The 16,783-nt window shown below is 42.7% G+C and overlaps 1 protein-coding gene across 1 annotated transcript in view; it reads left to right on the top strand.

The window, feature by feature from the left end:
- The window catches only part of Nubpl (NUBP iron-sulfur cluster assembly factor, mitochondrial), a 184,552-nt gene that overhangs the window by 138,795 nt on the left and 28,974 nt on the right, over positions 1-16,783 (top strand). Inside the window, exon 7 of the mRNA XM_048415438.3 lies at positions 6,251-6,344. Coding sequence (XP_048271395.3) covers positions 6,251-6,344 — 94 coding nt within the window. The remainder of the gene's footprint in view (positions 1-6,250; positions 6,345-16,783) is intronic.

Raw genomic sequence — 16,783 nt, 5'->3', positions numbered from 1 at the left:
TTGGGGAAAATAAAAACATTTGCGAACAACTCTGTTATAACTTGAGCCGTGTCTTACAATTGGGCTCATTTAACAGAGGTGACAAAGGCCGGGTTAGTGTGTCCATTGTGCCATTGGTTTCTTCCACTCAGAAGGCCATTAATTAAAACCTTTTTATCATTCAGGTTTTTGTTAAGGAATTTATATTTAAGTAACTTCTCTTTTGTAACAATTTTCTTCTTGCAACCAAAATAAAATGTTGCGTGACCTTATAAATAAGCCGCTAGGAAGAGCAAAAGCTGCGCATAGCTCAGGCATGTAACACAACTGTTCTGCTTTAGATTTCTTTTGTGCATTAAAGGTTTCTCACGTGGAGAGGGTTTTCATGTTAGTTGTATACTATAATTGCAAGTAACAGCTTGACGTGCAGTTATCCCGTCCGTGTTTATTAAACACTGGTCAGCTATGAGGGAGGAGTCTGGCTATGGAGAGGGAGCAGCAGGCATGCCTGCCAGCTCTCTCTTCTGCTAAGGGGCAGTCTCTGGAACTGAGGAAATACGTCTGTAGTCACGGCACTCTGAACACGCCCAGTCTCATCTGAGGCTGAAGAGATAGCTTTATCAAAATAGCAACTCTTAAAGCCAAAAGAGCTGTTTTATATCTTAGAAATCAGGTAAATTAAAAAAAAAATCTGTGGCCTTGCTAATCTGTCTGTGAAATTTGACAGTGGGGCTGATGTCAGGTTAAGTGCATCTTCTATACCAGTTTTCTAGTCCATTTTCAGTTGCTAAAGCAGAGTCCTTGAGGCTGAATAGTTTCTAAAGAGATGCTTTTTAACCTATAGCTCGGGAGGCTGAGGTCTCAAGATGAGCTCTTGCAGTGGTGGTGTGGCATTGGGGGCATTGTTTACTCTCCACAGAGGGCACCGATGACATACCGAAGAAACTCCATTTTCTGCCCAAAATGCATTTGGTGAGCCCGTTAGTTTACTGAGCGTACTTTTAGGACCATCAGTGAGAGGTTCCAGTGGCATGGATGACTCACAGCAAAGTCCAGCATGGGTGATGACTCTCACACGTTGTACCTATCCCTGCAACTTCCTGTATGACTCTCAGACAGCTTAGCTGTTCAGAGTCTCTTCTAGCAGTTGCTAGCTTGAAGAAGGCCTTGTGAGTCTTGTAAGTTTCATAAACTTCCTAAGACTTGTAATTTTTACTTCCGTTTGTTTTTTATTTAATTTCTGAGTCCTAATGGGTTTCTCCCCCTCTGTCTTGGATATACTTTTATGTGGGCGGGATAACTACACAACAGTGTCTATTAAAACTCTGCTATTCCTCAACATTGTCACACTGAGAGCTGAGTTTTAGTGTGTGTGCTTTTGGGGATACCAGTAAGGATGGAGAAAGTGCCATGAATGAGGGGAAAAATGGTTCAGTTTCTTCCAGGGATGCTTTGTATTAAGAATCAGATCAAGCCAGGTGGTGGTGGCGCATGCCTTTAATCCCAGCACTCAGGAGGCAGAGGCAGGCAGATCTCTGTGAGTTCAAGGCCAGTCTGGTCTACAAGAGCTAGTTCCAGGACAGGCTCCAAAGCTACAGAGAAACAACCAAAAAAAAAAAATTTTTTTAAAAAGAAAGAAAGAAAGAAAGAGAGAGAGAAAGAAAGAAAAAAGAATCAGATCAAACTACTGGGCAGTTGTTGGCCATTGCCATTCTAGAGAACAGTGAGTCAGCTTCTTTAAGCACGTGGGCCCTGATAACTAGACCACACCCAGTGAATGGCCCCACACTCATGAGTTAGGGCAACACTGATGGGAACGAGTGAATGATTAAAAACAGAGGGCACAAGGCTGGGAGACAGAGCTTAGGGGTAAATCTTGGAGGAGTTAGGTGGAGGAGGTCAAATATGATCAAAATACTTTGTATGAATGTATGAAATTGTCAAAAATAGTGAAATTTATGTTTTTACATTGAGCAACAACAATGAAATCATATCAAAATAGCAAGTAGACGTCTTTGCACACGATGCTGTGAACATAAAAACACTACGACCAAGTCGTAGGTGCAGAGTACTAGAAAGGGCCCGTGAACAAACAGTCAACAGTTGTCTCTTGATTTCTTAGCTGGTTTCAGAAGTTTGTCACTGTCATCCCCAGCAGAGCAGTTTCTGTCACGAGCACTCATCAGGTCACATACAAAGCCATGGCTCCAACACACACATCTGCTGATTGAAGGCCATGGTTGTGAGCCTCCTGACGGAGTTAAACTCTGTTCCACTCAGCAAGCTTTTCTATAGAACGTCAGTATGCATCGCATAGGTCCTGGGCCAGCTTTTCTCAGATAGTTGGAATCCAATTTGAGAGTCATTTGAAATGAACCGCTGTAACAGTGACATATTTTTAGTTCCTTGGAACCTTGGTTCTCTGAAATAAGAAATTGCAAGTAGCATAATCAGCCTGCTTAAATGGCAGGGAAAACAGTGATCAGTTGTTGGCACTTGGCATGTGGCTTTCTCTGAAATGAAGAGACTTGCCCATCTGCCAGTGCTAGCAGTCTCAGATGAGGACAGAAAAAGAGAAAATGTCCTTTATCTTCCTGGGAGAGTTTCATAGATGGCAGCTGTGAAGAAAGACCATGACCACAGCAACTCTTAGAAAGGAAAGCCTTTAATTGGGTGGCTTACAGTTCAGCGGTTCAGTCCATTATCATCATGGTGGGACATGGCGGCGTGAAGGCTGACATGGTGCTGGACAAGGAGATGACAATTCTACATCTTTGGCCACAGGCAATAGGAAGTGAACTGAGTGTCACACTGAGCTTGAGCAAAGGAGACCTCAAGCCCACCCCCACACTGACACACTTCCTCCACAAGGCCACACCACTCCAACAAAGCCACACCTGCCAACAGTGCCACTCCCTATGAGCTTATGGGGGCCAGTTACTTTCAAACAGCAGTTAAGGGTAGATTTAGGGTAACCGTTTTCTAATCTATTGAAAATCAATCTGTATTCATTATTTTCTTATAATATATCATTATGACACTATCTATGGGAGCCCACATGTGACTCAGTTTCCTTCTGGAGTCATTTCTGACTTAAAGAAGTCATTTGAGTTCAAGCTTGCCTGCTCTACTTTTTCTTACAACCTTGAGGGCTGTGAGAGACTTCTGATGTAGCCTGCGAGAAAAGAACACTCTATCTAGTAGACAGTGTACTGCTGACGACAAACCTCAGGAACATCAAGATAGAAAGCAAGGCTGCTTCCGAGCAGCAAGCACATGTTGGAGAGGAGGCTGCTCACTCAAGGACAGGAATGGTCTTGTGGTTAGAAACTGACTGACTGTGCTGTGCTTTGTTCTGCTTTTGTATATAAACAAGTTCTGAAATAAACTCTGGGCTGGTTGGCTGCTTCAGCGTGACCAGACAGACCCCCCGATTCTATCCTGTCTTCCCGAGGATCCCCTATCTAGGAACCCTAGCTGACCTTGTAGGAATGAGCTCCTACAACTGTCTGTTTTTGAAATCACAAGGGACTCTAGAAGCAAATCACTACAAAGTGTCAGCTATGGATGGATTTGTGAAGAAAAATGGTGTCAGGGAAGGTAAGCAGTGGATGGCTGTGGAGGTGGGTGCTACTTTAGGAAGGCCACACTGCCTTCCCAGCCGCCTTCAGTGTGCCATGCTGCTCTCTTTCTAGGACTTCTGGCTGAAGAGCTTTCCTTCAGCTATCTGCTTTGGCGGGCCCTGACCAGGGTCCTGACCAGCTCTTGAGCAGGGCCTTCTTCCAGCCTCTCCGCTCCCTTCTCTGCAAGCATCTTTACCACATGACTGGGAATGAAACACAGGCAATGAAATTCATAGGGAAATCTTTTTCTTCTGATCTTGTAACCCTTGCTGTCTGCAGTTCAGACTGAAAGGATTTCTAAGAAACCGCTTCCTCTCTGATACAAATTTCCAAATCAGGAACCAAATAATTTTGTAATAGGAGGGATGCTTCTAGTTTTCTTCCTAACACATGCTGCTTCCTGACTTGCCCATCTCTGTTTCCTTCAATAAAATGTTGGTTCCATGATGACTGAGACTTTGCTCTATTCATCTCCGTCACACAGGGCAATGCTGACTGCCTCACAGACTGTCATCGCCATGTTGAAGAGATGCATTACCCTGTGCTGTATGAGTGAACATGCTTACCCTGCGCTGTATGAGTGAACATGCTTACCCTGCGCTGTATGAGTGAACATGCTTATCCTGCGGTGTATGAGTGAACATGTTTACCATGTGCTGTATGAGTGAACATGCTTACCCTGCACTGTATGAGTGAACATGCTTACCATGCGCTGTATGAGTGAACATGCTTACCCTGCGCTGTATGAGTACACATGCTTACCCTGCGCTTTATGAGTACACATGCTTACCCTGCGCTGTATGAGTACACATGCTTACCCTGCGCTGTATGAGTACACATGCTTACCCTGCGCTGTATGAGTACACATGCTTACCCCGCACCACTTATGCTTCCAACAGTGGTGCAGAACGTCATGCTGCACTTTTTGGGAGGCAGAATGTCGAATTATTTATACAATTTCCATATTACACAGAAAGTCTCAAAGCCTCGTGTTTCTTCATTATTGAAGGGCAGCAAGCAGCTCTGGTGTCGTCCATTTCTTGCTAAGGTGTTTAACTCACTTTACAGTTTCACAAAAGATGGATCATGCAACAGAAGGAGGTGACTGTCCCTGATCACTCCAGTGTCTGAGAGTCAGTAGGGGCTTTCCTGTCACAGTTCACCACCTTCTTTAAGTAGAACTGGAAACATTGTATCTAGTAGATAGCTGCCTGTTAATCTGTAATGTCGCAAATTCTATAAGCATTTAATTGTCAGTTACTAACTAGGTGCCCAATATTAGCACTTTCACTCTCTTTGGATAAGGACAAAAGTGATAAAGTGTTTGGTGACATGCACAGTGAGTACTCAGTCTAGTCTAGTGGACTTGGGCAGTGTTCCCCAAGGAAGTGAATTTTGAGCTGAGGTGGGGTCACTAAAAAAGACCAGGCAGTTTGGGGAGCAGAAACTCAGACTTTAAGAGCAACAGAAGCAATTAAGAGCAATTAAGTACTAGTCCAGTAGCGCTCTCTCTCTCTCTCTCTCTCTCTCTCTCTCTCTCTCTCTCTCTCTCTCTCTCTCTGTGTGTGTGTGTGTGTGTGTGTGTGTTGCTAGGGACACCCTAGATTGACAGTCATAGACAGACAGAACAGATAATGGACGGTTGTGGCCTTATTTCTTGATGGTAGAAGGAGGAAGTGGGTGTGGTTCAGAGAGTTGTATTAGACAGAGTAAGTCAGTGGCTAGGGCAGTGAGGAAAAGAAAAAGAGAAGCATCAGTCATGAGGTCAGATTTCTAGTTTAGGTAGCTAAGAGGATCCCAGGCCTTCTACAGAGACAGAGAAGCCAAGGAAAGTCCTAGCTGAGGAGAAACGAGCGCAGGATGTTTCTGAAGTGAAGTTGGCATTACAGACTTGGTTATATGGTGGTGAGTCCTTTAAAACTCAGTGCCTACAAAGAAAGAATCAACTAGTACTGGTATTGGGAAATTAATCATATTAAAATTAAATAATTTACCAGTTATTATTTTTCATTATTAGTGTGTTTATTTTTATGGAAAAATAACAAAAATTATTTGCATAAGAAATACTGTACTAAAACCAACAAATAAATATGAAGCAAAACTTCTGTGGGACAAAAAGTTCAGATCGTCTTAGACAAAATGTAAGGTATATCCAGTGAAAATAAATGATGTATCGTGCCTAGAAGACCGTAGTGAAAGAGGCTATGACTATGTGTATGTAGTACCCTCTTTTCTGTAGTAAAAGAGGCTATGACTATGTGTATGTAGTGCCCTCTTATCTGTAGTAAAAGAGGCTATGACTATGTGTATGTAGTGCCCTCTTATCTGTAGTAAAAGAGGCTATGACTATGTGTATGTAGTGCCCTCTTATCTGTAGTAAAAGAGGCTATGACTATGTGTATGTAGTGCCCTGTCATATGGACACTTAAGCTTGTCATTCAAAGCTGATCCTGTAGGCAGTGTCTCTACCATCTGTGTGTGTCTGCCATGTACACACCCGTGTGCCCTTAGCACACAGCCCAGCATTGGTCCCCAGAGGGGGCTCACGGTAGCTGTTGTCTTAGGTATGTTAGTTATATATTAATTTTATGTCAACATTCACAGAAATTGTTATGCAGTGGCAATATTTATATCTTCTTGTTTTTTAGGTCGACTGGGGTCAGCTGGATTATTTGGTTGTCGACATGCCACCAGGGACAGGAGATGTGCAGTTGTCTGTTTCACAGAATATTCCTATTGCAGGTAAATCCTAAAAGTTTGGTTTTTTTTCTTTCTTTGATGTATTGCTGTTAGTTTATATAAAAATAAACTATACCATAGACAAACTTTCTGTCTTAAAATTATTTTTAGATTGGTCATTAGAGATCATAATTATGCAGTGAACTTTTGATGATAAACATGTGTATTTATAAAAACGAAAGGTACTTTTAAAAGTAATGAAATCAATTTTTATTCTAGAAAAATTTTAGTATCTAAATATATTTAGGTAGCTCATGGTTATTTACACATGTTGACTGTTGTTCAACTCTTAATAGCAAAATGTTAGCAAACACCCAGAAAATATTCGTTAATGAAACTGAGTAGGAGTAAGTAGGAGAAATTGGCTTTTTGGAAAATGTAGTTTTGGGAAAATTTTATTTTCCACTATTTCCTTTGTTTTAAAGTCAAGAAAATAAATATAATAGCTTATTTGGTCAAGTGTATGGCTACAATAGTAAGTATCTTTCTCTGACACAGAATGTAAACATTGGTAGTTTCTCCGTTTTGAATCTATTTCTAATGCTTTTTCTACAACAGTTGTGTCTAGAAAAATGTGTACACATATTGGGCTTCTAGGAACATAATGGAAAGTTAAAATATCTTTGCAAATAAATTTTTACTGATTATTTCAGCTTTGCCGTTGACATTTAATTATCAAATGGCTTAAATCTAGTTTTTTTGGCAAGCTATAAATGATTTTTTGTTGCTGGTAGGCGAGCCTCATTAATATGGGTATTAAACATTTTAATGTACTTGTTGTTTTAATTGAGTATCCTAGTAAGGCAGGCTATAAAATTAGTTTATCCTTTAGATGATTGCTCTACTATATAGCATGCCTTTCCCTTTTTAAAGCAGAGGAGTTATCTGATCCCAAAGTCCCATATTTGCAATATGCCATAGCTGAAGTTCTCATCAGTTGTGACTGAGTTTAAAGTTTGTGGTTGGAACCTCTGCTTCGAGGTCCCTGATAATGTCCGAGTCGTGGTTTGCTGAGTTCAGCCTTAGCGAATTCAACTCATTTAAGCTAAAGTTAATAATGCCAGTGATTCTATGATAAATGATATTTACAGTAGGTGTGTCAGTTCTCACGCCCAACAAGTGACTGTCTAGCCATTGGTTTCTGCTGGGGTGGACAGTGAGGAGTCATGTTTTGAACCCAGAGAGACTATTCTCGGCCTTCCTAACTTCTCCAGGTGACTTGCGAAAGGACCCCGTCTGTCTTTGTGCTGACCTATGCTAGTCTTGACCGTTGTGACCACCCCAGTGCTCAGTAGAGTCAGAGTTAGGATCATTGCACATGCGCTGTGTGTGCCAGTACCGACACAGGTAGTGAGCACACACTGATCTACAGTTCAGGAGAGTTGCAGCTGGTAGAACGGGTACTTTGCATATGTGAGGTCCTGGGTTCTGTCCTCAAAGCAGGGGCAGACTAACACTGTCAAACAGTAGACACGTCAAAGTGATGCCCAAGAGAGCTTGGGTGTGTGTGATCATTTCTCTGTGAGTTTGTTAAAATGTTTTTCAAGGCTTAGTTCTTGAGATTTAGTTTTATTTGAAAATTGAAGAGGTGGCTAAGCAGTTAAGAACACTGCCTGCTCTTCCAAAGGTCCTGAGTTCAATTCCCAGCAACCACCTGGTGGCTCACAACCATCTGTAATGAGAACTGGTGTCCTCTTGAGAAAGAGACCTGGTCAGTTGTCCTTATCAACTTAGACCATGAAACCCAATATGGAAAAATTCAACAGAACCTCCATATTCAGGCTGCCCATGCATGCTTCAGCATTGCCAGGGCATAAATTTCATTTTCATTTTCAATATCTAAGAAGATACCAGAAGTGGATTGACTCCAGGAGCTGTTTCGGGCTTGGCTGTTCCGTGGCTGTCATCAGTTTGTATTATCTGGAACAGCCTGGCAGAGCCCTGTTTGCCCTTCAGAATTATCTCTTCTCTAATTATAAACCGAGTTTCCTTTCCTTTCCATCACTGACGTTAAAACTCTTTTAAGAAAGTCTGTCCTACTTTCTCTTATGTTCTTTTTCCTCTAAGTCGCAAAACCCTTGAGACCCGTGTCGTGTCTGTGGTTAGACTTCCTATAATCCCTTCGCATATGGTGAGATCCACCCCGAAATCCTGTGTACCAACTGTGTACCCACATCCTCAGAGCGCCTCACTTGCTTCCCTTTGCTTTGCTGCTCTGTTTCTACACACAGCTGATCCTCATTCAGAATGTCTTTCCATTGCAGACTGTTGCATGCCCGTGTCCTGCATAACCTTTAAAAGCTGCGTGTCTCAATCCCCAGTCCCTGCTTTGTCCCCAGCTCTTCCTGAGATAGGAGTCATTTATCGCTCCTTGAAATTCCTGTAGCATTTAATTTGGCCCAGTCCTCGGCACTCAGGTTTTCTTCCTCTGAAGCCTGCACGCCTGTGCTGCACAGGTCTCCTCCCTAGAGTCTGTTTCATTCACCTTTGCGGTTCCCATAGAACCAAACTCACTGCCTTCACGCAAATGGGACACCAGTGAGTGGATATTTTAGCGCTGTGTGGCTATCTCTCCGGCTAGACTATAAGCTGCCTGAATGCCCAAGTTCCCTCCTGTTCGTCTTTGGGTCTTAGATTACTTGGGCAGTAGCATGTGCAGTTAACACTGGCAGCGCTAGGCCGGCCAGTCAGTTATCACTGTTGGTGTGGAAAGATCATTGTCCCTATATCTTTCCTGCCATTCGACACATTCTTGTGATTCCCTGTCCCCAAAGCCCACTGATTTCACACAAGTGGTTTTTCTATGTATAAGTTAAACAAAACATTTCTTTAAAGAAAAGTCATTCCAGCTTAGGTTTTTATTTTGATGTAGATGACATCCTATGGACAGTTGATAGTGTTTGTTGTGCTGGGGTGGGAGGGGCATGTCCTTTGGTTACTTGTAGGCTCTCTATTAAGTGGGTTTTGGGAATCATTAACATTGTTGATTCTAAGCAAAGATGTTCCCCTTCTGTCATGATGCTAACCATTTCTGCTTGTCCCCTTCCCTAAGGAGCCCTTCCTGTCCCACAATTTATAAGGATCAAGAGAGATAGTATGAAAGCTCTTATCTAAATGTATAGTACCTTTTTAGAAGCTGCGTAAATACTTTAATAGAGGTATTTGCTGAAGGAGATGTGGTTTGAGCAAATGTTCCCCACAAAAGGCTCATGTGCTAGAGGCTTGGTCCCAGCAGTGGCTTTGTTGAGAGATGGTGGGATCATGGGAATGCTGGTGTCTTCAGGGGCTTAGGTGACCCACCTGGCCCTTCATCCCTCTTTCTGCTTCCTGACTACTCTGAGGCCAGGAGTTCTGTTCCCGTCTCCCCAGCACGTTGTTGTGCCCCATGGTGGCACAGAACTAGCCAGATCAAGTGACCATGGGCATAACCCTTTGACCGTGAGCTAACACCAATTCTTTGAGCTGTTTTTCTCCCCAGTTTGCCACGGTGGCAAAGGTTGGCTGATGCGGGCATTCCTGAGATGCTGTAAACTGGAGTCTGTATCAAGTTCCCATTGTCCAAGCCGTGCTGACAACCAAATAAATGTTTTGTGCTTGGAAAGAGGCATTATTTTGGAAATTCATAACAAACCTGTGTAAGCAAAATGATCCGTTTTCTAGCTGCTAATTAGCAGCTCTTTGTATGTGTTCCATTCTGTTCTGCGGGTAGACGACAAGCTCGGAGTAAGAAGAAACTTCAAAGAAAAAACTTATTCTCTTATTTGTGTTAAAGTGTTGTGCAGCAGCAGAGAGGAATGTGTTGACAACCCATCAGTGGGACAGTGTAAATCTGAGTTTCCATGGGGTGCTAATGGGTACGCACTCTAAGTGCGGACCAGAAGTTCCTAGACGTAGATCGCAGGAAAGAAAAGAGGTAGGATAGAGGATGGGGAGCGAGATCCTGGCTTGAGAGTTGCTCTTGTCTTAAACTTGCCAAGAGAAGGCGTCAATGCTAACCCTGTTACGTTTCTTACCTTGTTATTGATGACACCGGTTTTGTTTGGTGCTTATTTTGTGAAGTGTTGTTGCTATGTCCTGGGTTGGGTTGACTCCGGACTTGAACTCTGTTTGGTTCCCCAGATGTGTGCTGATGCTCTCTAGGAGTTACTGGTCATGTAATGAGTTTCCACAATGAAGGAGAACTAATATTTCTCCGAGAGGCAGAATAATTTTCCTAAAGATTTTGAAAACATAAACATTGTTCTAGTTTTCAAATTCTCATACATTTTTCTCTTACTCTTGGCATCAACTGAAGTCCTCTGAATGACTATCTGAAAACTGCCTGGCTTTGCCCTTAGAATGAAGCAGGGAGTTTATGCCTCATATTAAGTATGTGAAGCATGTTTTCTTTTTTCTAAGGACTGGGGTCTTAGTAACTTAAAGTGCTGTATTAGCAGATGATACATCTTAATTTAATGAAGGATCTAGGTACAGAGATGTGGGCAGCAATGTCACTGACACTAAAGGGTGACGAAGCTCCCAGGGATGAATGGCAGGAGCCCTTCCTGCTCCTCCACCTGAGAAGGCAGCTGAGCGAAGGCTGTCGATCAGTGTCCTGTGGAATCTCGGAACCACTGCGGGGTAGGAAGGGAGTCTGTGAGGTAATACCACGGTGTCTCTCCTCCAACAGGTCTCTGCTACTGGCAGACACCCTCAGTGAGCCAGGTAGCTAGGAAGCTCAGGGGAGACAGTCCACAGAGGTCAGTCCCCAGGCCCCTGGCCATGACAGTAGCTTATGGAGAAAGGCTCTGGGCAGATTGATGGGGAAGGAGCTGGCAAGACAAGGGGAATGACTGACGGCTCTTGTTCTCCATGGCCATCACTTCACTGCGTATTAGTGGCCAGACACACGAGATGCTAAGCAACCGATGGAATTTATGCCCTTCACAAGCTTACAAGCTAACAGGGACATTGGTCCAATTAGTAAAAAGCCTACAGTCACAGGACAAAATTGTATTGTCATCAATGTTATGTCCAGAATATTTTTATTGTGGATAGAACTGAATTGAGTTTATTTTGTATGGTGCAGACTAACAGACATAAAGTTTAGTTTATTTTGTGCGGTGCATACTAACAGACATAAAGTTTAGTTTGGTCGGATAGAGTAGGGGGAACTCACTTAGGTGATAGTGAATGGATAGTCAGGTTGACAGTCATCTTCCCTTTGTTAAGTAAAGACTACTAGAGAAATAAAATACTGGGAAACTGTTCAAATAATAGAAGGGACAAAGGCCACGTGACTGAGGGAGAGCCACTGCACATTTGTTCAAGAAAAGAGCCACACAGCCCTAGTGTGAGTCCTGCTTTGATTTCTTATCTCCTGGGCCAGGAGACGCTGCTGTATGTGGCCGGGTGGTCAGCTAGTTAGGATTTTGAACATCTGTTTGCTTCTGTGGCCTGCACAACAGTCTGGAGCAGTGTTATGATAATGAGGGGTGCCCTTTCTTCCTGTCTAGGGCTCTTCCTAGCTGGGCCCTGTAGATAGAAGCCAGTAGCCTTTTTGTGTCTCATTCATTTAAATGATATGGGGTACGAAATGTAAATGAAGTCCCTTTACTACTTCAGTCACCATTTAAAGTGAAAGGCACGAGCTGCTCACAGGAGCCGCTCACAGAGGAGCTGCTCACAGAGGAGCCGCTCACAGAGGAGCTGCTCACAGCGGAGCTGCTCACAGAGGTGCCGGCCCTGCCCAGATGATGATCTGTCCACTCGTGAGCTATGCTCTCTCCCGCTCTCTGCCCTCTCTGCAGCAGTTCCCTTGGCCTGATCAGTTTTCTCGCTAACACTTTGCTAATTTGAACAGTCATTTATGAAATGAAAGTCTGTTTGGGATTGGTGGATCAGGAAATTATTGCTGCTGTGTTAAATAAACGAATGTCTATGAACCATTATTAGAAATAGTTCCTTGATTTTCTAGCATTTACTCTTTTAAGCAAAAAGAACAGTAGTTTTGCATATGTAAATTATAATTCTTTGAAAATAGTTTTTGAGTTGGCAAAAGTAAGTCTTTAAAGATGATCTAATACTGGTCTTTTGGAAAATCATTACAAAGTCAATGAAAGGTTCTTTCCAGTTTCTAGTGCTGTGTTTTCTCTTTAATTGTATAACTTGTGATAACCTCCCACTGTAAAGCCAGCAATATGTAGACTTAAGTCATAGCCTTTTCAGTTGTCAGAGACATTAAATCTTCCTTTCTTTTTAAAATACTGATTTATATGTTCATTCATATGTATGCATCTGTGTAAGCATAGGTACACACAAGGACCAGGAGAAAGGTTGGGTCCCCCGAGCTCTTGCAGGTAGCTATGAGCAGCCTGACGCAGGTTCTCGGAAGAGCAAGCAGCATGTGGGGATAACTGCCGAGCTTCCCTCCAGCCCCTAAGTGATTATTTATGTCTTTAATTGTAGACTTCTTTGAGTGAGCTGACCTTCCATGCCAACTTTGGTTGGAATGTCATTAGTGAATGTGTGTTCATGATTTTTCTCATTAACTGACAGAAATCACTTAAGGAAAGGAGGGAGGGGTGTGTTGAACCCAGCACGGTCAAGGGCGGTGTGTAGGTGGCGGCACAAGATGTTTGTTTCGTGTCAGCAGGGAGAGGTGAATTCTGGCTCTCAGTTTCATTTCTCCATTCCTCCTTTTGTTCAGTCTGGGACTCCTGCCCGTATGTTTGTTCCACCCACATGCAGAATTGCTTTTCCTTCAGTTCACCTCTTCTGGGAACGCCCTCAAAGATGCACCCAGAAACATGTCTCCCAGCTGATTCCAGGTCTGGTCACCCCGGCAGTAAAGACTGGCTCTCCCAGATACTTGGCAGAACTGCGTGCTATAGACTGCTATTGTTTTAGTCTCTGAATTATGGAAATTATTTCCAGAAGAGGCTTCTTTTGTAGTTGGACAAAAATGTAAGCAACTGATCAAGTCTAGAACTTATTCCAGGATTTTGACTTTTAGGGCACTTCTGATATTTCATTATTTACTTGGTTATTCCTGGGGATTGCTAGGCCTTTGCATACAAGGCAGAAACTCCAGCATTGAGCTTTATCCCCAGGCTGAACTTCAGTGCTTGTTTAGTTTAGACGCAAATTTCCAAAATTAAATGTAATGTCAATTGTAACAGCAATGTTTCCTATCTAAATTTAAGAAGAAACAAAGTTAATTAGGACCATTTTATTTAGCTGAACATCCATTTTGCAGGTAGAAGTTATACTGCACAAGTTACAAATTTGATGAAATAGCGTAACAGTGAATACATTTCTGCTTGGTTACATGAAGGAGCCCATATTTGGAAAGCATCTGCAGATGGTTCTAACATAGTCAACTTTCAGAGTGGCTGCGCAAACGTGCTGTCAGGTGTCTAAATCCCTTAAGTTCCTCCCAGATGCTCATCTCGCCTGGGTTTGTTCTAGAAGCTTCACAATACTTCATTCTATTTTATTGTTCAGGAGTTTTTGAGAATTTCCTTCATGGCTTACTTGATGGCTCAGAGTTCGGTAAGTAGCTTAATATCCATCCTCTGTCTGGTCAGATCTACCTTAAAATCTACATGGAAGCCCAGTAAACATTGACGAAGTACAAGGGTGCAATCTACATGCTTTTCATCTGGTTGTAGACGTTCCTGGCCTGATGAGAATCGGAAAGGTGCTCGGAACATGACAGTGTTAGGAACCAGAGCGTGCCTGTCAAGTTCCCGGTCTCGTCCCTCTGAAACATATCTGGTTTAGTGACAGTTAGGCAGGAGCGGCTGTTATCTTATCCGGAGTCCCTTTTTTAAGAGAGAATAAAAATTAGGGTGACCACTGGGAAATAGCTCTGCACAGAGAGCTTGCTTGAGACATCCAAAGCCCTGGATTAGAGTTACGCCACAGAGATGAGCAAACGCAGAGCTGTGAGCCAGGGCTGTCAGCACAGGCTGTGATGTCAGGAGGCTGAGGTGAGGGAATCGTGAAGTCAAGGCCAACCTGGGCTAAATAGTAAGATACTGCTTCCAAAAAATAAAAAAGAAACCAGGCATTGTGTCACACGCCTTTAATCCTGGAACTGGGGAGGCAGAGGCAGGTGGATGTCTGAGAGTTCAAGGCTAGCCTGATCTACAAAGCGAGTTCCAGGACAGCCATGGCTACAGGCAGGGCAGCGGGCTAGTTCCTGGTGATGTTAGTAACTGAAGCGATGGAAGGCCTAGTATCTGAGCACATCAGCTCTGTATCCAGATTCTGTCCTGCAAAGGTGAAGTGACAAAGCTGAGCGTCCTCTTCCCCATCACTGAAACCGTGGGTTTTCACTGTGTCTGCTTCAACAGTCTTTTCATACCGGTTAGCAGAATATCCTTCCCTTTTCCCTCCCGCCTCCTTCTCCTTTCTGCCTTGCTCTGGCTGACCTGGACCTGGCACTCACTGGGTAGCCCTGGATAACTGCAAACCTGTGGGGGTTTCCTGTCTCTGCCTCTCTGTGGGCATCATGGGCTTGTGCCAACACCTGGTTTGAAAATTTATTCCCGAGGCTAGCAAAATATAGTAATGTTTAAATTAATAAAGCATGTGTGCTTTATGACTCTAGTCAATTATTAGCATACAGCTCCCAACAGTGACTCATGCAAGAATTGCTTGTATTTTGAAATAGTCTGTGAACACAATTGAGGTAGGTTTAGGTGAAACTCACATTTTACTTAATCTGATAGCTAGTATTAGTGGGCGTTCTTTGACGTTATAGTAAATGTTGTTTGTAATTCAGAAAGCTCAGATATGACAGAAGACGTAAGAGAGCCAGCACTGATGACCTACAGTTAACAGTCACGTCTGTGACATCATGCTAAACAACACAAGTTGAGTGGCTCCTCTGTTTGCTTTCACATGCAGTGCTGGGGCTCAAACCGAGGCCCTCGCCTGTGCTAAGCACGCGCTGTGCCCCCAGCTCCACCCGCAGTGCGCGCTGATCCTCCGTTGCTGGAGGTCTGTATCTAAATGAAGTCGAGTCAGCAGTGAGCACCGGCACTGTGAACACAGAGGGCAGCACTCACGGCCGCCGACACCTTCCTTGGCCGTCGTTCCAGTGCTCTGACGCTATAAGGCGCTGCACTGTCCTGCAGACATGATTCCGAGCAGACTTTACATGTTTATTCTTCCCCCATGCTGAGATTCTCAGCCAGGATATGCTCTTTGCCCCACAGGCTGCGCTCTACCGTTGAGTAGTTCCAGTTAATCTCTGGAATAAATAACTTTAAATGTGTAACTGCTCTGAACTCTGACCCAAATCCAGATACGCACTTATAGATTCTCCTGTAGTCACTGAAATTAACAATTAAGACAGTACTCACGTGCTTATTCTGTGAGTTGTGTACATATTTGTAGGAATCCACCAGACACTGAGCCTCTGGTGGTAAATCTCAGTTGGTCCAAAAGTAAAAGGTTCAAGGTGAAAAGTATACGCAAGCAGCCTTCTATAATTGGGCTTAGACATCTACCCTAGAAAGCGAATAAAGATTCTTGATGAAATCCTTGAGATAGTCTTTTAATATTCCAGATAGTCACATCTTCTGCAAACTAAACATTCTTTCTGCCTCTGCTTGACATTTCCTTGTGGTCAGTAGAAGGAGCACAAGTTTCTACCAGATCCCCCATGGAGACCTGAGATGACATCACTAGTCATGGCAGACCGGAAGGAGTTCTAGGATTCTTCTTATTGATTCATGTGTTATAAGCAATAAAAAAATTAATATTGTCAAGTTAGAAAGTCAGGAACTGCAAAAAGAAAATGTATCATCGAGTTTAGAGATCATATTTTAAGCTGTGGGATAAATCACAAGAAAAATTGGCAGAGTTCCTTTAAAATTTGCATTTTGGGTTGATAATGTGTAGATTAAGGACTAAAATGTCATTTCATTGGAAGCTTTGTCTGTGTTGCATTTCTCACAAGTTCTGAGTATTATTAGAGGGCTATTTGAAATAGTTGCTTATATTAAATGCTAAACATTTTGGAACAATAAAAGAGGATGTGTTTGTGTAAGGACCAACACAGTGGCCACTAAACTATATAAGAATTAAGGACGTTGTTATTAAAAAAAAAACAGCAACAAAATAGTATCTACTTTTGTTTTAAAAAATCTAATACCAAAGTATAATTGATAAACCTAGCTTGTAGTTTCTGTGGTATATTACATACTATATGGACATTTGGTGCCATGAAAAATGATTGTTCTCAATTGCTGTTTAAATGGTACTATTCTAAGTACAAAGAAACTCAGATAGAATAGATGCTAATGATGTTAGAGTTAAATTTTTTAAATCTTTTTCCAGATTCTTACAGCTATCAAAATAATGTCAACTTAACATTTTTAACCACTTTTATATTCTTTTTTAAAAAATGAAGCTGCTTCTTTTAGTGCAATAGGGCCAGTGTAAATATG

Source organism: Myodes glareolus, chromosome 11, assembly GCF_982192425.1.
Source record: "Myodes glareolus chromosome 11, mMyoGla1.1, whole genome shotgun sequence".
Lineage (NCBI taxonomy): Eukaryota > Metazoa > Chordata > Mammalia > Rodentia > Cricetidae > Myodes > Myodes glareolus.
This window is presented reverse-complemented; position numbering and strand designations above follow the sequence as displayed.